This window comes from Pelodiscus sinensis, chromosome 8, assembly GCF_052426305.1.
Source record: "Pelodiscus sinensis isolate ZL-2025 chromosome 8, ASM5242630v1, whole genome shotgun sequence".
NCBI classification, from domain to species: domain Eukaryota; kingdom Metazoa; phylum Chordata; order Testudines; family Trionychidae; genus Pelodiscus; species Pelodiscus sinensis.
In genome coordinates this window covers 57767746-57790992 of record NC_143059.1, presented here as the reverse complement: position 1 = coordinate 57790992, position 23247 = coordinate 57767746, and the positions used below count along the sequence as shown (strand labels likewise).

Sequence of the window (23247 nt, the reverse complement as noted above, 5' to 3'; positions counted from 1 at the left end):
TACCAGTTGCTAATAAAGTTATTACAGTTTTCAAAACTTTAGGAATTTAATTCTCGGTATCAAAATCCAGTAATGAAAAATCCAACTTCACTAGTGAGCAGTGGTTTGCTAAAAGAACTATTTCAATGCACACAATGGAAACCACATGTACAGCAAGGATATTATAGCCAAAACAAGCAAACAAAACCTATAATCGAATACCCAGTGATCTCCTGTTCAACATAAGAATGGTGACAAAAGAGGAAATACTTCTTTCTGAAAAGACAGAACTATAAGAGGAATTTACAAAACACAGATGGGCCCCACCTTCTCTACCACCTAACCTGACAACCTATTACTTGTTTTTCCTGCTACATCATCTCATTTACCCCTATGCGGTTTTCAACTTACTTCACTTATGAGTCCAACATTTCCAGAGCTATAAGAATGAACACATCATACAAACATGGAAAACAGACACAGTCCATACCAGGAACAGCCCAACTCAGACAATTCACAAGTGCATCACTTTGCGCAGACACTTTGCAGGAGAGACTGGGCTACATGGCACAGTTTGGGGGCTCAGACAAGTTCCATCTCCCTGAACTTCAAGGAGGTGCAAAGCTGAGAATATGTGGATATGAAACAAACAGGGAAAGTTGGGAGGAATTTCAAGACAAAAGCAGGAACAGTAGCAGATGAGATATAACAATTATTATGGCCCTGCAGTGAGTTAAGCAGTTTATCAGAGTGAAAAGCACTCAGGATCTTGTCGGGTTGGACCCTAAGATGATCCAAATGTTTCATATTTTTGGAAGAAAATTAGAATCTTAAAAACAACTGAGAAAAGGAGAGATATCTGAGAAGAGTAAGAGGGCACATGCAGTATGACATTTATTTACACTTAAAATAAACAGTGGTTGTGGCTGATCTACAGAAACTAAAGCTCAAGAAAGTAACAAGCCCAGCCCTTTTTTGGTATTGTTATCAGTTAAAAGTTGTGTGGGTTTTTTTTTTTTTAATTCAAATATCTGGTACAAAATTATGTGTTTTACTGGACACTAAGAAAATACCAAGTTCTAAATAGAACAGTACTTTCCACTGGTATACTCTTAAAAGGAACAATCAAGTAATTTAGGCTCTATATAAAAAGTCTAAGCATTTTTTCTGCAAGGTTGGAAACTGAAACAACCTTATGGAAGTACATGAGAATCAGATATATATTTTCTCTGTTTGCTATTCATACTAAGGAATGTAAATTAGACAAAGCTTAAGTGGTAAAACATGAGAGAGTTTCAGTGTTTTCAATAAACCAAATTATCTGTAACATAGTTAAGTTTTCTTACTATTATTTTCACCATGACAAATGAAACTATGAAACGACTGAACTTCCACATTACAAAAATGACAACAAAAAAACCATGAAATACTTCAAACAACAATTCACTCCAAATATATTTGTTAAAATCCCAAGCCCCTGAAATATTTGTATATATGTCGCTTTTTCAATACAGTGAACAAACATAGGAAGGCAATATGGAGGAGCTATGTAAACAAGCCCTCAAGTACTTCTCTCTTTTTCAGTTACCTAGTGTGGACAATTCATCCTCAGATAGTGTAGTCAGAATATGGTATTAAAGGTTGCGCTTCTCTAGTCTGGGCACCCTTGCAACCTGACCAATATTGTCTAGCAGCAGTACCAACACTTCCATTGCTTATTAGGCTTTTAGAAGACATTTAGGAGTAAGTTAGAACTAAATAATAGTACAGGAGTAAATTAGAACTAAATAATAGTACAGAAAGCCAGGTCTGGTGGCTGTAAACAGCCTTTATGGGACCATGGTCACACTCACGATAAGTGGACATGCAGCTAACTAAAATCATGCTGGACCATAGATGTTGCCGGCCAGAAAGTGCTGGACTAGAGATGTACAATCTGTACTTAAAATTACTCTTTATAAAATGTACCTTGTTGCCATAAAAATAAAGATGTATTATTCACTGTATGAGACATTATTTAATACAATCCTAAAATTAAAGTTTTTTTAGCTATCCTATTAAAGGGATAAGTCACTTATGTCTGGAATATTTTACCCATTACTACTATATGTAAAATTACAGGAAGGGGGAAGACAAGGGAAAGGAATCTGTTTGCCTTTACAGTATTTTTACATGTTTAATGGGACTTTGTTTATAGTTAATTTCAATATCTTCCTTTGAATGATCAATTAGTTTCCCTTAGGAAACAGACTGGCTACGTCTAGACTGGCATGATTTTCCACAAATGCTTTTAACGGAAAAGTTTTTACGTTAAAAGCATTTGCAGAAAAGAGCGTCTAAATTGGCATGGATGCTTTTCCGCAAAAGCACTTTTTGTGGAAAAGCGTCCGTGCCAATCTAGACGCAGGTTTGCGCAAGAAAGCCCCGATCTCCATTTTCACGATTGGGACTTTTTTTGTGCAAAACAATACCGCGTTGTCTACACTGGCCCTCTTGCGCAAAAGCATTTGCAAAAGAGGGCTTTTGCCCGAACGGGAGCAGCATAGTATCTCCACGAGAACACTGACCATCTTACATGTGATTGGCAAGTGTTCTTGCGGAAATTCAAGCAGCCAATGTAGACAGCTGGCAAGTTTTTCCGCAAAAGCAGTTGCTTTTGCAGAAAAAATTGCCAGTCTAGACGCAGCCACTTAGTAAAGACATTACAGCAAAGGAGGACTTTTTTTTAAAATGGGAAAATCACCTGTAAAATTACAAAAATTGGTAGGATATTCTCGCAGGCTTAGTACCTACAACTTTTAACTTTTATATATAGATAACTTCAAGTTGATGTGTCTGCCACTGTTCTGTATAAATACTGGTCTGTTTAAAGATTAAACCTGCAGTGCAGTTACTCACCAGTTTATTATAAAATGATACAAAACCATAGCCTTTTGATTTTCCAGTTGCCATATCTTTAACTACCCGTGCATCCCTGTGAAAAGAAGCACAGCTATATAAGGGAATTATTATTAACCTTTAAAATAAAAACTAAAAGGAACCACACACACTGTATTGTGAGCATATTCGTTTTTCTTTTTTTTTTCTTTTTTTTTTTATAAATTCAGTTAGCCCTAAAACTATAGCCATTCCTGAACTCTCCCTATTGCTTCTTTACCTGTTAGAAAAAAGCAGTAGGACAAAAAAATAACATGTAATAAACATGCAACCTATCCACATAACCTCTTCTGGCTAAAACTAAAATGTTCAAATTAGAAGTTTAAAAAGGAACAAAGTTTCCTTTTCTAATATTCTATTAGCTAGGGTCCTCTAAGGTTTACTGTTCTATAAATTACTGTAACAGTTCTATCTACTTCACCATGCATTTTCTAAATAGTTAAATGTCTTCTGCCTAGTGATACAAAATATATGAAATATTAAAAAATTGAAAAAGAGGAAAAAAAATAGGAATTAAAAGGCATACATGGCCTGGTTAACAGATTTCTTTATTTTTCTTGGTCAATTCTCTACCATCATTTTGGAGTTTGGGCAGCTGTAAATTTTGAAAAATTGACATTTTCAGAAATTTAAGAAAGGATAATAAAACTAACAACAATGCTAAGCACACCAGTACGAAAACAACAAATTTACACAGAAATTTTTAGTGAGTAAGTTAAAATGATTGGAAATATAGAACTGCACTGAATATAGAATGTTAAAATGTAAATACTAAAATATGTATATATAAATAATGTATAATAAGAATAAATAGAAATGAGAAAAAATCTACAACTGAGTTCCAGTGTGCACAGTTCCTTGCAGTTAGCCTTCAAGATCCTGTCCATTCTTATGAGCAATTCTGCAAAATAACCAGAATGCTATTACTTTTAATTGTGACTTGGACTTTAGAAAAACTGCAGGTCTCAGGTATAAATATAGATCGAGAAATAGAAACCTGTATTCTTTTTATATTGATTTTTAAACAGTACTACTTACCACATTTATAGAGATAAAAAGCAAAGTAAACAACAAAATAGCAGAAGATAAGAAATAAGGTTTATGGTTCATTTAAAAGTGTACAGAGCAAGAAAAGTGAGAATTGTTTTAGCAGAAATATAGTCCTGTAAAGTAGCACAAAATTTTGCAAGTGTAACTTTTGTTTTAAGAATTTTAAAAAGAAAGTGATATGAGATCAATGTACTTTTTGAAGTCACTACCTTATATTCAAAGATAAACATACTTTAGAACTTCACGAATGTTTATAATGTTTAATTTGTTCAATAAAAACACAATAGATGTTTTGAAATTTCATCTCAAATATGAACTACAGATAGATAAGTATCCCTTAACTGGTAGAAGTGTGCACAAGTATTATAAACAGCATTTTTTCATTGAAATATTACACTTTAAACTTAACCCCCCTTCTATTAATTGAGAAGTTATTTCATAATTCAAAAAAAATTACATTTCAACACGATATGTTTGTAACTTAGCTAAGTTTTACAACAACTAGCTACACTTATTGTATCACAAAATTATACTTTGATATTTACCTGGTTTTCCTATACTGCCTAAAGGCAAGGCAGATGGAATACACACCACTTGAAATTTTTGAAATCACTATTCTGCATACAAACACTAAGCACAAACATTAGTCAAACTAACAAAAGCTGTTGCTTTGTTATTCTCTGGTTATTCAATTAAAAACCGGAATGATCTTAAGTACATAAATTAGGTTAAAAGCATAGTGCTTTCAACAAGATTGGAGAACAGAATTCATTAATTATATTTACAAACATGTGATGAACAACCTGAAATGAAGACATCTCTCATAACCCACCCACCCCAATATAATGAAAACCTTATCACACAATCTGCAAAAGGTGAAACAGTATTTCAGACAAAAAACAAACTTGAGCTAGTTTTCCCAGAACTGATGTCTGCAGTATTGATTATGATACTTACGATATTTTACCAAAAGGAGCAAATGCTGACTTGATATCTTCTGTTGTTATTTCTGGACTTAAATCCCCAACAAACACATGGAAGTGATCTGCAAATAAAGCATTATCTAATCAAATATTTAACTGCTATCTAGTAATTAACTCCTTGTATACTTCTGAGAAAGAAAGTTTTAGAAAAGCACTAGGTGCCAGGAACTCTCAGAAATTTAATTTCCCTCAGACATTCAACAGTAAGGTAACTTCTCCACCTCAGATTTTTTAAAAAGCTCCAGAAGCAATCCTGGCAAATACCAGCAAGAAAGTCTAATGTCAGTACCAAACAAATTGGTAGAAACTACAGTAAAGAACAAAATTATGAGACACATACACAGACTAACATGATTTGTTGGTGAAGAATCAACATGCCATTTGTAAAGGGAAATCCTGCCTCAGTAATTATTAGAATTTTTTAAGGATGTCAATGCACACGTGGACAAAGGGGATCCAGTGCATATAATGTACTTGGACTCCATAGAGTCTTTGACAAGGTCCCTCAGCAAAGGTTCTTAAGAAAAGTAAGGAGTCAGTGGATAAAAGATAAGATCCTTCCATATCTCAGTAATTAGTTGAAAAACAGGAAATAAAGGGTAGGAACAGATGTTCAGTTTTCACAGCGAAGTGCGGTAAATAGCAGGGTTCCCCAAAAATTTGTACTGGCACTAGTGGTGTTCCACATATTCTGGAAAAAGGAGTCAGTGAGGTGGTAAAGTCTGTAGATGACACAAAATTACTCAAGATAATTAAGGCAGAAGTTGACTGTGAAAAGTTAAAAAAAAAGATTTCAAAACTGGGTGGCTGGATAAAAAATGGCAGATGAAATTCAATGTTGATAAATGTAAAGTTATGCACATTGTATAACAATCCCAAATCTCTCTTCATATATAATTTTTTTTTCCTGCAGGATTATAGTGACGTAATCATGTCATTGTGTCCCACCTCCCTCCTCACTCCCTGCTTCCTCCCCCTCAGTGCTCAGGGGGAAAGAGTTGGGGCAGGCGTGCCACAGCCTTGGCCTGCTCTTCCTCCACCCTGGACAGGTGGGGGGAAGCCAGGGCTGGCACACCACAGCCTCAGCCCCCACCCGCCCCCCAGCAGCCAGGGGAAGAGAACCAGGGCTGGCACACTGTGGCCAAGGAAGAGAGAGAGACGGAGTTGGCATGTTACTGCCTCGGCCTGCCTCCCCGACAGCCATGGGGAAGAGAGCCAGGGCTCATGCAGCCTCAGCCTGACCCCCACCTGTGATCAGGGGGAGAGAGCCAGGGCTGGCACGTGCCCTGTGGGTGCCTGCCCTGCAGCTGGGGCGGAGAGCTGGGGCTGGCATGTGCCCACGGCCCTCTCCCAGTGGCCAGGGGGAGAAAGCCGGATCTGGCCCAGCCTTGGCCCGGCCTCTCTTTGGCTTGGCCCTCCCCAGCCACCAGGGGGAGAGCCAGGGATGCCTGCCCCCAGAGAGAGGGGGGTTGCTGAGCGTAGCGAACAGATGGTGCAGCCCCTTAGTATACTTATAAAATATGAGCGACCAAATTAGCTGTTACAACTCCAGCAAGACCTTTGAGTATACGCTCAATATGCAGTTGCAGTCAAAAAAGCTAACAGGATGTTATTAGGAAAGCGATAGATAATGACAGAAAATATCATAATGCTACTAAATCAATCCATAGTACACCCAAACCTTGAACTGCATGCAGCTCTGGTTGCCTCATCTCAAAATATATATACTAGAATTGGAAAAGGTAGAGACAGGCAACCAAAATAATTAGTGGTATGGAACAGCTTCCATATGAGGAGAGGTTAAAAAGATTTGGACTGTTCAGTTTAGCAGACAACTACATCAAAAGCAGATGAAATAGGGGTCTATAAAATCATTAGTGGTGTGGAGTTACTAAGAGTTATTTATCCTTTCCTAACACAGAAAGCTGGGGTCACATGATGAAATAAATAGGCAGCAGGTTTAAAAACAAACAAACAAACAAAATACTTCTTCATATACCACACCATCATTGCCAGGGATGATGTGAAGGCCAAAAGTATAATTGAATTTTAAAAAGAATTAGGTAAGTATATGGAGAAGTCCATCAATGGCTACTAGCCCAGATGATCATGGATTAATCATGTACTCATGAGCCCAGGCTCATTGGTTAACTGTGTAAACGGTTATACTTTCACATTCCTAGACTCAACCCCATGTTCTGGGTATCTCTATGCCTCTGTTGGTCTGAACTAGAGAAAATGGATCACTCAGTAATTGCCTAGTTTTGTTCATTCCCTCTGCAGCATCTTCCATTGGCTATTATTGGAAGACAGGGCTACACCAGCTAGTCTGACCCAAGATATCTATTCTTTTGCTCTTTAGTGTCCATCATTTGTAAAGTAGGGTAAAATACAGGGAATGCTTTAAGACTTAGATTGTAAAACAAATCTGGGTATGCCTGCTATTAAAACTCAACAAGAGTGAGAGGTAAAATACAGGGATAAGACAAGACATTAGTGACTGCAACCTATTTTTATACTATCTCTATACAAAGGGTATTACTTACTGGATGTATCTTTTTTCTGGCTACTTGGCGTTGTTGCCCAGTTTACTTTGACCTCCTAAAAATAAATGTAAGATTTAGCATAAATTCATAAAACTAGAAATTAATGTACACTCAAAGGCCACTTACAAATATTAACCTAAACAAGTTCTCCTCCAATAGAAAGAATTAGAATTTAAGTAATCAGAGGATGCATTTTAAGTAGGGATGGCAACGTGAAGTCAACTATACCATTAACCTATAAATCTAAACTTATCAGTTAATCTTGTCAACTACATGCATTTCTCCCCCCTCCCCTCTGCTGCCTCTATCAGAGGCAGCAAGGGGGGGGGAGGGGGAAGATAGCAGGAGCCACTGCCCATGATGAAATTACTTTAAGCAGCACCAGATCCACCTGCCCGCCACTCCACTCCGTGCTACTGCCTCTGATAGAGAGGCAGCAATGTAGAGGGTGAAGAGGGTAAGCTGAAACCAATACGCACAGGGAGCCTGCTTTTAAGCCAGCTCCCCATGCGTATCGGCTCTGCGGACCCACTTGCCTCCCCTCTTGCTACCTTCTACAGAGGTGGAGGGGAGGGAGGCAGGAGGCAGTGCTGAGGGGAACCAGCTTAAAAGCCAGTTCCCCCCAGCACTGGCTCTGTGGTGCTGCCTGCCTCTCCATGCCCATGCTGTTTCTTCTATCGGGGTGGAGGTGGGACAGCAGGGGAGGCTACCACAAAGCAGCCTGGACCTGTCATGGGCTGAGGCTGCTTCACGGCAACCAGGTGGGAGCTGGTCTGCACTAGGAGCTAGTTTTTGGACGGGCTCCCGCCTGCCGACCTGATACCAAGGCAGTAGCAAAAGGAAGCAGGGCTGCCAGCCCCACTCCCAGAGACTATCAAATAATCATGTAACTGCTAAGATTTCTAAAGATATCTACACAATATCTAACATCCCAAATTTTAAGTAAAACTGTGATTAATAAATTTTCAACGAATTTCTTCACATCAGAAATTTTACATAAATCTAACTTCCGAAACTTTTATATTTTTCCTTACCTTTCCCAAAATTTTTCTCCCATTCATAGCAGCTAATGCAGCAGCTGCATCTCTGTGTTCATAAAATTCCACAAAGCAATAAGGGTCATTGCTTGTATGCTGCAAAACAGAAAATCCAACAGAAGAGTTGACCCTTCTGCTATCGGGTTGCTGAGAAAAAAATCCAGGAAAAAATATTACTTATAGCTAGAAATTTTGACAATGTTATTGCATTATTTTAAGATATAACTTTTAAATGAACATTAGGAATATAATACATTGAATATGAATTTTTAAAATTCATCTCTTTAAGAAGATATTTCAGTTATACTGGAAAAAATTGACATTTCTTATCAAGGTTACATCCATTCTTTAAGCATTAGCCTAGTATGGTTAACACCAAATTACTTTAAGGTTAACTGCAGAGGGGAAAAACGGGTTTGGGAAATTCTGCATCTTTTAATATGCTCAAAGAAAGCCTGAAAGTTTTATCATTTCCCTCTTATCTTAAATATTTCTTCTTCCTCTTCCTGACTGACAAAATCTTGTATTTGCCAAGGAATTCCTCAGTAGGAACTTCTCGGTAGACCAGAAAACTGGAGTCAGAACTTTCTTAACTCCAACACATTAAAATACTGAATCTTGTCATCAGTTGGACTCAAGTACCTTTGAAAGGAGTCAATGAGTTAACAGTAAAATAAAGTGTAAGGGTGAATTAAAATCCTCTTCAACTATATTAGTGTCAATGCTTGTGATATAATAATGCTACATGGTCTCCAATCATTCATATATTATGCTAAGAACTGCTAAATTAAAAGCCCTGAATTTCTAATGTACAATCAAGCAGACAAACCCGTAAGACTTCCTTTATACATGTTAGACTTTCTTTATACTTTTTTAAGCAGAGGAAAAAGCAGGTTACAAGCAGCCCCATTTGGTCTTTCTTCAGGGCATTTTAAAAATCACTAATTATTGAACAGTTTCATTAAATACAACTGCAATTTAATGTAAATATAGTCAGTGATGTCAAAGAAGCCAACCTAACTAATCACTACAGGTTGAAATTCAAATACTAGGTTTTAAGATGTGAAAAATGTTTGCAGTGTGCACTAGGTTGGGGAGTTTTACACTAGAATATATGCCTTAGTGATAATGCATTATAATCCCAAAACCAAAGAGATCACAGAGCAAGCTAAAAAAATCAGCTAATTTAAAACAAAATTAAGTTCACTCTAAGAACCCATTTCCCCTTTACCTTCTCTGTCATGTGCATAGGAAAATTTATTTTGTACATTATCTGCTAATCCATTGCACTCTTGTAGAGCAGCACTTTTTCCAGAGTGCCAGGAAAAATGCAGAGATTGGGTCTTTGTTTCACACTGGTTTAGCCAATATTTTGTTCAGTATATGAAGTAACGGGTAAAAAGAAATGCTAATCTGAGAGTTCATATATGCTCAAATATAGTTTCCAGACAGATGTAAAGGAAGGAAGTCACTCACCCATTTTTCTGATATTGACATAAGAGAACTGGATAGTCTGGCTCTAAAGTAGCTCTAAGAGACTATAAAGAAGGCAGAAACAGCCTTTGAAAATGCCCTCAGTGCAAAACTGCCACAAAGGCTCTACGCTGGCTCTCCTCTCAGCCTGTGTGATAGGGACATGTCAGGAAGACAACAAATGAGGCAGGACACCTTGAGAAACATAGCTTTAACAAAGAGAAGCCATGAAACTGCGCTAATAACCATTCCTGGGTGACCCAGAACATCCAAGATATAAGTGGTGTAAAGCCCTCTTTCTCTCTCCTCCCCCTCACAAAAAGGATGTTAAAAAGCAGGTAACTGACTAATCATGTATTCGATACAATTTGTACAATCCCAACAAGGGACCCCACTCCACTGCAAGTGTGCAGTTTAAAAGTAGGAGGAGCTAGCCATGCAGGCAGCCTGGCTCCTACTACATTTAAACTGCAGAGCCACAATAGGGGTAGGTCCTAATCCTGGCTTGCACTGGGTCCCGGACCGCTGCAGCTCTGCATTTCAAATATAGTAAGATCTGCCCAACTTCCCCGCTCTTGTTGCAGAGGCAAGTAGGTGAGTAGCGACTTGACTAGTCGCTTACATCTCTACTCCACACTCCTGTTGCATGAAGAGGAAGAACAGAGAGAAAGAAATCAGGACTGGAGAGATTAGAAAACTTTTATATTTGTAAACATGTAACTGCTAAATTTTTCAGTGGTTACACATTTATACGGTTGGGGAGGTCCACAGAACCAGTATGCGCCGGGAGCCAGTTTGAAAGCTGGCTTTCCACATGTACAGCCTGCTCGTCTCCCTCTCCCCCCAAGCTGCAGCCTCTGTATTAGAAACAGCAGGAGGGGTGCGTGAAGTCATTAGGCTTATCAGTTAATTGTGTAAACAACTATACACTGACATCCTTACTCAGGATTCATATGGCATGTATTAGAGATTATTCCTCTATTAGAATCTGCCCCCACTTTACCTTAATTTTGAAGAAATGAACACTGAAAAAATTGTCTTTTAAAGAGTGATTTTGGGGGTCTCAGTTTTTGGGTATCCAATTCAATATACCTTAATTTGAAAATATTACTGAGCAACCATCCTCTGAAAAAAATCGAAACCATTCAGAGCATGTCAAGATGGGCACCCAAAATCTCTAATGATTTTTTATACAATTTGGTCCATATCATCTACAAAAAAATCAAGGCACAACATTGAGCACAGCGGGAAATAGCATGCTAATTAGTTGTAGGGAAGAAACTATGTGCCATCATAAATGGTATCTTTCAATGCTATCTCCACTTGTGTAGAGGACTAAACACTGACTTTAGAGACAAGGTCAGGCTAGGCAGGCACAGCCAACCAGTATACAGAATAATTTTGCTATGTCTTTAACCTGCAATGCACCCACTATTCTATTTCTGGAAAAAAGAGTCTGGCAATGAAATATGTATTCATTTTCAATATTTACAAATATGAAGGAGTAGGTTTGAAATGCATTTCCACAAATGAATGGCTGTTGTACTGACTTATTGTACAACCAGAATTTTATTCTAAATTTGAATGAGATGCAGTTACTATAGACATTTAATGCCTACTAAATACAATATAAAATACAAGTGCTAATATACTGTTTGTAAAGAACTACCCAATCAGAAACATCACACTTTATTTTCTGTTCTCTCAATCTGCATTCCTGAAACTCAGACAAGACAAAGATGCTAGTTAATAATTTCTAAAAGCAAACATTTAAATTTGGTACTACAAATTTCAATATGTGTAGACTTTAAAGACCATAAATGGTCACTGCACGTTTGGATACTCTATTACAGGTGAAACCCATAATTTGGATAAGAAAATGGCATTGATACTACTGTAATTGATCTATTTTCTTTCTTAGCCATGATTTATCAGACAACAAGGACAGACTAGTAGACTGGCTGAAGAATCCTGGATCAGTGAAAGATGTTGAAATATCTCAACCCTTTAACCATTCTAGACTATTTTATTGACAGTTGCTAAAGTTACTGGGTTATTTACCTACAGTAGATTTATTACTATAATTCTATTTAAGTGCATGCTTTACATGCTATTCTTATAGTTATTTAAATGTAGAACTAAAAAGATGGGGTGAAGATGTCTACAGCACTAAAAATTCCCATTAATTGATTGTCAAGAAACCAAATGATGCCAATACTCAATTATACAAAATGAAGATTGTCTTGGAAGGAACTTATTCCTAAAAAGCAGATGGCAACAAAAACTCTTTTGCATCAGATGATGGCCTTTGAATACAAGCAGACAACTGCTGAATCATACCTAATGCTGACTCTAAATACAGTTTGCCTAGGATGCTACATTTCACCATTCACCAGTGTTCCAAAGTTATGCTGACAATCCATTTTCTGCATTTTTCTGCAAAATCAACATGCTATATTTGATACCATTTGGAAATGTAAGGCCTTACCTCTGTTATCATTTTACAGCTTTTGCATGGTCCGATCTGGCTGAATAACTGAAGTATAAGCACCTCAGTCACATCTCTGGAGAGGTTTCCTACATAGCTACACAAGAAAATAAATAATATTTTAAATCCAGCAATTTTATCTTTAGGTTTATATATTAAATTTTAACATCTTATGATTTCTACAGAAAACTTCCTTTTACATATTCCCCACTCAAAATATTATATATTTGCAGATTACTAAATTAACAATTTTCCTAACTCTTAAGATTGGCAATGCAACTGAGATCATGAAACCAGAAATAGTCATCTAATAATAATATTACTTTTGTCAGCAGTAAAACTCTTCAGAAAAAAGGAGAATAAGCAATTCAATTGGGAATGATGTTTAAAATCAAGTTTTGCTATACTGACTTGCTGGCTATTATCACCTTGAAGAATAGGGGGAAAAAAACACTCTTTTATATATCCAACCACACCATATTTAATATTTAATTGACTTAGCCACTTGTGAACATGACTAATCTCAAGTAGAGAGTTCAACACTTTGGTTCTACTTAGGGATATAAGCGACTAGTCAAGTCACCCCTCGACTAGTCACTTTACTCCTCCCCCCACCACCGGCGTATCAGAGGCTCCAGAGGGGGCAGGAACCAGTGCTGGGGAGGAGCTGGCTTAAAAGCCAGTTCCCCTCAGCACCATCTCTGGGTGGAGTGGGTGGAAGTAGAGGCGCAGGGGGGGAAAATGGTGCTAGCGGGGACTGAAGCAGTCCCTGCTCACAGGGGTCCCACTGCTGCGCCTCTCCCTTTGAAATGTACAAGAGCCACTTCTTCCTTTGAAATGTACAAGGATAGAACAGACAAGGTTTTATTCCATTAGGAATCTGTTGTGGTAATTCGGAATTCCAGATGGTGATAAGTATAAAAAAAATACATATACAATACACCTTTGCAAATTTTGACCAAAAGTACTACACTGGCCTTTTCACTTGTTTTAAAATGTAGGAATTTTAGTATTTAGACAACCTTCATGACATTTCCAAATATAAAATTAGCAGTTGATCAATTACAGGTGAAAAAAGTTTCCTACTCAATCTCCCACAGGAAAGTTAGTCTACTTTCATCAATACTGAAACTTTTCAGAAAAAAAATTTGGAATTCACCTCCAGAAAAACTGCTGAAAATGCACATTTTCACATTTGAATGATGAAATGTCAGTAATTAAATGCATAGGTATGGAACTGAATTTATATGTACAAAATTGCACAATGGTACGCAGTGTGTTCATTTGTCAACAAAGCCTACAATCTGCAACACAGTAACATTCATACCATTTAGATAATACAACTTTAGAATATCACAATACCACCCAACTTTAAGTATTCAAATGTGCCTGTTACACTAAATCGAAATGTTTAGGTTTGTCACTTTCAAAAAAAAAAACCCCACAACAACCAAAAAACCTTCATTATGAAGTTTACTACATACGGGTAAAAATGAACACAGAAATATCACTATACACCAAGACTTCGTCTACACTGCAGGGTTTTTGCGCAAGAAGCCTTGTGTAGAAGAGATCTTCCACAAAAATTGATTGTGCAAAAGCGCATCCAGACCTCAAAGCGCATTGCAAAAGCAATGTGCTTTTGTGCAAGAGCACATCCACATTGCATGGACACTCTTGCGCAAGAAAGCTCTGATGGCCATTCACAGAATGGCCATCAGCGCACCTGTGCTTTTGCCAATAGAGGCTTCTTGCACAAAAACCCCTTCGGAGCGCCCACACCTGCCTTTTTGCACAAAAGCTGTAGTGCAAAAAGGAGTTATTCCTCGTGGGGAGAGGAATAACTATCGACAAAAGCCCTCTGTTCTGATTTACTTGCGCAAAAACATCCTTGAGGTGTGGACGCTCTGCCGGCGCGATGCAGGGCTTCCCCCCGCCTTCCTGCAAAATGACGGAGGGTTCACAAAAACCTTGTAGTGTAGATGTAGCCTAAGTAAAAGCTATTTAAAAATCTATTTGAAAAGCTACTTCCTTCAACTAACAAATGAGAAACAAATATAATCAAAATCACTTTTAAAACTTATATTGACTCCCTTTTGTCTACTTATTACCTTTGAAAAGCTTGAAATAAACTCTACACCAATTGTATGGTTTCTTATTGCTCAGTCTTTTACCACAATGGTGCTGAAATAAACACTAATTGTACTTCCTTGGTTTTGCACAAATCTAAATCAAGAAAAAACCTTTGGTCTAAAACCAGAATTTCTTAACTATCATTTCAGTGAATTCAAAATATTTTTTTTCTACCTTCTCGATAAGGTCTTAACTTTTAATTGGGGTCCAGAATAACTTTTTTTCTATATCACCTGAATATACATTTTCCCATTTAAAATATACATGCAAATTTACAAATTAAATTCTATATATACAGTAGACTTCCGATAATCCGGCATCTTTGAGACCTAGGTGGTGCCAGATATGCCGGCGTATCGGGCGGTACTCTGGTGGGGGGGCTGTGACTGGTCTGCCAGGACCTGCACTGCCTCTGGGGGCTGGACGGGGAATGGCGCAGTGAGGGGCGAACCCTCCACCATTTTGCAGGAAGGCAGGGGGAAGCCCTGCATCGCGCCAACAGTTTCTGGGAGGGGAGGGGAGAGGGCTCCCTACCCCTCAGACTGCAGTAGTTATCGCCGAGCAGGGGGGTGAGGGGCGGCGCTGCGGGAACCAACCCGGCAGCACTCCAGTTGCTCTGCTCTGTGCCACTTCCCCAAGTTCACTGCTGCCACTGCTGAAACTGATGAGTGGCGGACTTGGGAAAGCAGCGCAGAGCAGAGCAACTGGGGTGCTGCTAGGTTGGTCCCAAAGCGCCGCTCCTCACCTCCCTGCTCAATGATAAAGTTTCATTCTCATATTAATCACAGAGCACGATTGGGTTTCAGTTCTCTTTTTCCTTTTAGATGGATAAGGATAATGAATAGATTCTTATCGAATAAACGGATATACGGTAAAACTCCAATTTTCCAGCATCCAGTGGTCCAGCACTCCCAATAGTCCAGCTGGCCGGAGCACTTCCAGGTTCCAGTTGGTGCCGGACTATCAGGAGTGCCGAGCCACTGGATGACTGACAATTGGAGTTTTACTGTTGTAGGGAAAACTCACTATCTGAAACTAATAATTCACAACATTTTAGAATATTTTTCACTGAACTAACCTCTTTTTTAGAAAATATCCAGACAAACCTGCTATTTGGCTTTTTTTTTTAAATACACAGAAAATATACAACAGCCAGCTACACAAACATTGAGAACTACACATCCGTCTCTACTTGTAATACCACTGCCAATACATATCACATCTTTCACTGAACTAACTGTACCATAAGATTTAGAACTTCCTTTCAGGTTACCTAGACACAACAACATGACTTCTCTTTTCAAAATACATGAACAGATGCCGCACTAACATCAGTTTAAATTAAAAAAAAATACTTAATGTTCAAAAAAATTGAAGACTATTTAGTTTGTACTCAAAATTTAACTTTTAAGGGTGTTACTAGAATCTGACAAAAATACACCCTGCAGATTATAAATAAAAAAATCCTTATCAAGAAATAACCATTATTTTGGCAGGAACTATATAATGAGCTCTGGTTTTCCTCTGCTAGGTCTGCAGCAGTACAAGCCAACACACATGATTCCCAAATGGTGTACATAGTCCAACCTCATCAACTGTGCTGCACAAACATGAAAGTAAACACAAAGAAGGCATGTTGGCTTCATCTGCACTGACTCAAAGAAATGAGGGAAGACACCATTTGCAATATAGGTGAAGATCAGAAAGAGCATCATTCCAAGTTGTATATTAATACTGAGCAAAAACTATACAAACTCTTTCATACTGGCAAGAAACCAGAAAATCATTCTTCAGAATTAGCACAGGCTTTACTCCACACTAACTTACAACATTTCCAAAAAGGACTATAGGTAGGCTTATATAACTACCAAACCTTTTTCATAATTATTTTAAGAACTTGCTGTAACTCATGTTTCAGCCCTTATGTACGCTGCCGCTTCCTTATGGGAAAAAAGCAACAAAACTCTGGGTCAATGTACTCCTATATTTGAAGGTGGTATAATACTTACTGATTTAAGCACAAGTTTTTCAAAGTTCCCTAAATGTGTATTAGAGAGAACTGCATTACTCTATATTATAGTATGTTTTTCTTCAGCTTTTAGTATTATCAAAGAACATCACTATAGAACATTATTCCCAAACTGCTGCCATTCTGAAACGACAGCAATGTAGACTCAACATTAGGGATGTTAAATATCCGTTAACTGAATAGTCAATTCTTATCAGTTAGTAGACTATTCTGTAGTCCCCGGGGGCAGGCTGGCAGTTCCAGCCTAACTCCTAAGGAGCCCCCTGGTACTCCACACTGCTGCCAGGTGGGAGCTGGTCCATGAGGTGAGCCAGTTTAAAAACCAGTTCCCTTCACGGACTGGCTGCCTGTCACCCCAGCAGCAGCCCCTGTCGGTTGGGGGAGGGAGTGCAGGGGCGGGGTAAGCTCAGCTCCTGGACTTGGCAAGAGCTGCAACTAAGCCGGTCTGCCTGCCCACCTGGCTTCTAATACACTGTACGCTGTGGCTTCATTCATATTGACATATTTGTTTAGATACTACACTGACAGGCAGAGTTTAAAAACCTAGACCAGCTATCAGAAGTTATTTATATTCTGACACACAGGTACCAAGACATTGTACTACTGAGTGATTTTGACAATGTCTACAAACCAAGAAACAATGTGTGAGGTTCACAAATCCTGTTAAGCTAGTAGAAAAAAATTGTAGCAGCAGAGTACATCAACAATCAAAAAGAGGTCTATGAGGATTAAAAAGAGGTTTATCAGGATATTTTTTTTAAATCACTGTATAGTAGGCAAGTGAGGAGAACAGCCATGTTTGTCAAAGCTATTCCATATTGGCCCATCAAAGTTTTTCCATGTTCTACCTTGAAGTAGGATACTGAATGTCTGTTCAGTAATGCAGACTATATGCAAAATGGCAACTTCTGTATTTATAAGGGGAGAAAGGTAAGAAAGAAGTTTAGTTATACAGTGAAAAATTGACATCCATTTCCAGTTCTCCAACTTGGTCATATGGGGTCACCTGACAGATACTGTCTATATTACCTACACTGCCATGTCTACACCACAGAGAAAAATCAAAGCTGCTGCAGTTGATCTTCCGGGGTTCAAATTAGTGGGTCTAGTGAAGACATGCTAATTCAAACTCAGAGGGCACTCCCATCAACGCCAGTAGTCCTGCTCAAGCAAGTTGAAGAGAGAGTGTGCTTCCTTCCAGTTCCACAGTGTTGACAGCACCAAAATTCTATTTATGATACTGAGACTCAACTATGCAATTAACGTAGCTGGAGTTGAGCATCTTAATTCAAATGTATCTCCTAGTGTATACCTAACCTTAGCAAGCTCCAGGAAAAGAGGAAATGCATTGGAAATTTCATATAACTGCTTCTAGAAGCTATCTATAAAAAAATTCAATTGATAAAATTTCAGTTTATCTATGAGACTTAGCTTTAAGTGAGGCTTGTCATTCAAAGTTTAATACTTTTAGCTCAGTGACCCGTGGATCAGATTCCATATCCTGAAATACAGGCATAGTGGGTAATATAACACCTTTATGTTCCATGGTGACTAGTTGATGAGTGCTAATATGGAGAATGAACAGCTTTAGTGTAAAAATGGGCAAACCCAATTTAAAGTCAGAGTACAGACCGTTGTCAGGACTCACATTCTAGCTTCTCAGGCAATCATAGTAATAAGAATAAAGTTAAGAAGGATAAGGATCTGACAGAATTTACATGAGTAAGTCTGATTCCAACTGCAACTTTCATGTCAACAAAATGTGCTATCAGTAAGTTCTAATGTACTCTTACCAAAAGAGCTCCTGAGGTCTCAAAAACTTGTACAGGCAGTCCCCGGGTTACGTACAAGATAGGGACTGTAGGTTTGTTCTTAAGTTGAATTTGTATGTAAGTCGGAACTGGTACATATTGTAGGGGAATTCTAGCCAAATATTTCTCCAGAGCTCAGTTTCATTCTCCCACACCTCACTTCCCTCAGTCCTTTATTCTCAAGCTGAAGTGTCTGCTGAGAAAAGCCGCTCCGCGTCTCCCTGGTCTGCTGGGGGGGGGGGGGGGGCTAGCTTCGCATCTCCCTGGTCTACTGGGGGGAAGCAGCTAGTGCGGGATTGCCTCACCCCGTTTGTAAGTAGGGATCCGATGTAAGTCGGATCCATGTAACCCGGGGACTGCCTGTATTAACTATTTTGTTAGTCTAATATATTTCATTACTTATCGACTGAAAACTGATTTCTGTCTCAACTAGCATGACAATGAGGATCAATTCAAAAGTACTTTTTTCTATTAACATTATATAAGAAATAAGGAGAGGCTTTCATCTGATTCTAGACACCATTCTAGGAGACACTCTACAAAGGTAAAAATAACTATCTTCTTTACCATACTATCATTTTATGCAAAATTATAAAAACAAGATGACAATTTAACAAAATATTACCATTTCCTTGGACAAGTAGGCCAACTATAATTTCATTAATAATTATATAAAAGCCTGCTAGTTATGAGAGATTACATGGTCTTTATTTGGTATTAAGAATTATCAGATACTTTGAACCATTAAGAAAGAGATTATACACTAGAAAACAATATGCTATTACTTGCAATATTTCAATATAAGTTAATATTGTAGGTAATTAATATCTAAGACTATTCCTTAGGATCTAATGCTGTTTGGTTTTTTGGGTTTTTTTGCCTATTAAAACATTTCATCCCAGTTTGCAAATGGTCTATAGGATGAAAAACAGTAAAAGGATTTTTCAATGTGGCAATAAAAGAGAACTCTAGAGAGATAAGCTCCCTGGCAAGTAAAATACCACATGGGCACAGTACCATTTTTTTTTATTGACCATATGATTATTCAATTGGTCAATGAGGTTTAATGATAAAGTACCTTCTACTTTATAGAAAGTTGGAGAAAAAGAGTTCAATGGGCAATATTACTATCTGGTACTAGATGCCAGTGAGCAACTTGGTCAAATGAAAAGACATGAATATTATATATAAATGGTTTAATAAAGGACAGTAATCTTTAAAAAAAAAAAAAAGCCCACCACAAGAGCATTTAAGTGAGAATCCTAAATTTGAAAACATTACTGGCATTTCAGATAAAATGTGAGGTGCATGGAATGTCTATGCAATTCTACAGTGGGTTTTGTATTATTATGCAACAGAAAAACTGCTATATTAAGAAAAGCACTGACTGTATATTAACTTAAATTAAGCAGAGATATAATTATATGAGATTATTCAATAGTCTTCTTCAGCTCTTCTGAGGTTGTATGTCAGATATCTTAGCACAAATGTAGTCTTGTTATTAAATGGAAAAGGGTTAAACTAGGTTACTTCCAGATGCCTCAATCAAAAGTGTTAACTACTAACTCAACACCAAAATTTGATGACAGCAGCCAAAGCACATTTAAAACTTAACGTGATTCTAATTTTTTTTGCGGGAGGAGGGGAAGGGGGGGGGTTAAGAGAAGACAAGTCAAGAGAATCTCTAATTCATTAAAAATAAATTCAAGTATACAGCAACAGCCACTGTTCACTTTAATTTTTCTCATTCTCCCACTAAAAAAAAATCCTAACCAAATCCCATCGTCACTTATAAGCAGGGCCCTACCAAATTCACAGCCTTGAAAAACACATCAGACTGTGAAATCAGATCTTTTGTGTACTCTTACCCTACTATGTAGATTTCATGGGAGACTTGTGTTTCTCAAACTGGGGGTCCCTACTAAAAAAGGATTGGGGGAGAGGTCACAAGGTTATTATAGAAGGGTTGCAGTATTACCACCCTTTCTTCTGCACCGTCTTCAGAGCTATGTGGCCAGAGTGCAGTGGCTGCTGTCTAGATGCACAGCTCTGAAGGCAGCACCAGGCCAGCAGCAGCACAAGACTCAGGGAGGCAATACCATAACATGAGGCACTTATTTCTGCACTGCTGACTTCACAGCTGGGCAACTGGACAATAGTGGCTGCTGGCTGACATCCCAGCTCTGCAGGCAGCAGCCCAGAAGTAAAGATGGCAATACCACAACCACCCTACAATAACATGGTGCCCACTTCCCCACAGACCTTTTGGGACAGGACCCCTATAGTTACATGACATTTGGGATTTAAATCCATTAAATAATTAAATTTATTATTTTTTTAAAACTTATGACTGCGAAACTGACCAAAAGAGATAATGAATTTGATACGGCCCTACTAATAAAAGAATTCTGAGTAGGGATGTAAAACCCAACCCCCGTGGGGCTGCAACAGCCTTTAGCCCACAGCAGACCACAGGCTTAGCTTATTCCCAACTCATCTGGCATTTCCCAAATGACTTGACTTAACCCAAATTATCCTACAGAAAGGTCATTTCAAAGCTAGTTTCGCAAAGCAGGCAACGGGGCATCCTCTTTCTTTCCCATATGCACAGTCTGAATCTGTTGTACTTCATATAGTACATACTGTTCTTCACAAAACTGGCAGGAAGAGCATAGTTTATAAATTAGTTTAAAATATTGTCAACTAAACTTAAAGCTCATATTTGTTTATTTTTTAAAAAGTAAGCTCATTTGCTAGAGGAAACCACCAAGCTGTTACTAAGTCACCACGCACTGACACACTCAAGATGTAGTGATTTCTCATGACAGTGCCTAGCAAAAATATATACTATAAAAGTACTGGGAAAAAAATTAATGACTTATCTAAACACCCAAGTTCAGGAAAAGAAGCCTCTTCATGATGTTATTTACTTTACCCCAGAAAGAGAGATGAAATAAATAACTTGTTTCATGACAAACACAAACTATAACCATGAGGAATCCATTTATCTGGAAGTAGCTGTGGGTATTCTTCTGCCATATATACACAATTCAAATCGGTGAAGGAAGGTTTAGCCACAATAGGAAAGTAGACATTTATACACGCCTTTTGCTAATCTTCCCTTTGCCTCAAGAGTACAGTAAGGAACAGCCTTCCTTGAAATGGTCAGCCATTGATTTTGCACCCTATTCATGATTCTGGATCTCTCCAGTCTTACCTCCTCCATTCTCTCTGTGTCTAACTCTCCTCTTCCCTCCCACAGTCACTGTCACCCAACCTTGTTTCCTCCTCATTTCCAATTTTTGCAATTTGCTTTTCAGTTGCTGGATCCTCTCCTCCCAATCAAAATCCTTCACCCGCCACCCATCGCTACTTCACTCCCTCCCCCCACACACTTCCAATTTCTGGACCGTCCCCCAACATTATCCATATCCCCCCCCCCCGTCAACATCCTCTGCCTTCCTCCATCCCTCCACTTTCTCCCGCCATTCTCCTCGCCATTTCCCACTTTCTGTGGCTGCTGCTTCCTCCTCCCTCTTGTAATTTCCGTCGCTCCCCTCCCCCGCCCCCGGGAACTCCCGTCAGTATCTCCCACCTTCCTCCCTCTCCAATTTCTCCTCACCCCTCCACGTCAATAGCCGCCTCCCTCCCCGGCCAGGCCGCTCACGCCGTGGCAGCACGTCCCGCTCGGCGCTCCCTTCCCCAGCCCGGCTCCCACAAGAGCCTCCCTCTAGCGCCCCGCGGCCCCCGAGTCCCTCTCCAGCCGGGGGCTGCCCCTGCCCAGTCCCCCCGGGCTCCCATTCCCCGTCCGGCTCCCGCTCCCTTTTCACTCACAGGGTCCTGGGCTGCCCGTCGTCTTCCATCACGGCGTGTGAGGGCCGCTCGTAGCTGTCCCCGGGGGGTGCGCTGGGGGGGCTCCGCCGCGCACTGGGAAGGGAAGGTGAGGGCCCCGGCTCCCCTCGCGTCGTCTCGCCCCCGCGCCAGGTCCTAACACCGCAGTCCGAGCAAGAGAGAGGGAGGCAGCACCACAAAATGGCCGCCGCCGCCAGCCACTCAGGAAGCTGCGAACTGCGCAGCCGCAGCCCGCTCCCTCCCCGGCCGGATTCTCTTTCCCATTCCCCTCCGCAGCGCTCCGTTGCCCTCTGGGGGTCGTAGTCGCAGAGGCTCAGACTTGGGTAGGTGGAGGAGGTTGCCCCCGCGGCTTTCTGGGAACTGAAGTTCTAGGAGGCGGGACCCCCTGAAAACTGGAAAGGACGGAGGGCAAAAGACTACAACTCCCAGCATGCCCAGCGGCGGACGGACCAGGCATTTTAGGGAAAACGTAGGCGCTCCCCAGACCGGTCCCTGAAATGCCTGATGCCACTGTCCGTTCCCGTCGAGCTGGGGGATAATTAGCCGTAGCTGATTCGCCCCAAATAACCCTGCGTCGGTTTACTTGGGGCCTTTATAAAACTTGAGTAAATGGACCTCTTGGGACCGAATAAAATTAGAGAGTGTTACATTTGAGATTGTTCCTGGCCGGGGCGAAATGCCAAGTGTATGGTGAAAGCCCGGATCCGAGAGTAGCGCTGCGTTTACTCCGCCGTTTATTCTCCCCCTCCCACGAGCAGGGCACCAGCCTACCACCCAGCCATTGACCCTGTTGCTCATTCCCTTTGGTGTCCCAAAGTGAAGAGAAGGTGTTTAAAGTCCATGAGAGTTTATAATGCTGTGTGCAAAGCCCACGTTCTGTACAAAGGGGCTGCGTCTAGACTGGCATGATTTTCCGGAAATGCTTTTAA

At 39.6% G+C, this 23247-nt stretch overlaps 1 protein-coding gene across 4 annotated transcripts in view; it reads right to left on the bottom strand.

Annotated features, from left to right (window-relative positions):
• The window catches only part of TIAL1 (TIA1 cytotoxic granule associated RNA binding protein like 1), a 32450-nt gene extending 9899 nt beyond the window's left edge, over positions 1 to 22551 (bottom strand). Inside the window, exons 1-6 of one of the 4 annotated variants that reach the window (XM_075935361.2) lie at positions 22301 to 22551; positions 12494 to 12590; positions 8530 to 8679; positions 7496 to 7550; positions 4924 to 5011; positions 2878 to 2953 (exon numbers count right to left, since the gene is read on the bottom strand). In XM_075935361.2, the coding sequence (XP_075791476.1) occupies positions 2878 to 2953; positions 4924 to 5011; positions 7496 to 7550; positions 8530 to 8679; positions 12494 to 12590; positions 22301 to 22329 (495 nt within the window). In that variant the 5' untranslated portion in view covers positions 22330 to 22551. Of the gene's footprint in view, positions 1 to 2877; positions 2954 to 3442; positions 3775 to 4923; positions 5012 to 7495; positions 7551 to 8529; positions 8680 to 12493; positions 12591 to 22300 lie in introns of those variants that run through there. The other 3 variants (XM_006111397.5, XM_006111396.5, XM_075935362.2) reach the window with 3 other exon arrangements.
• Positions 22552 to 23247: the final 696 nt, after the last annotated feature.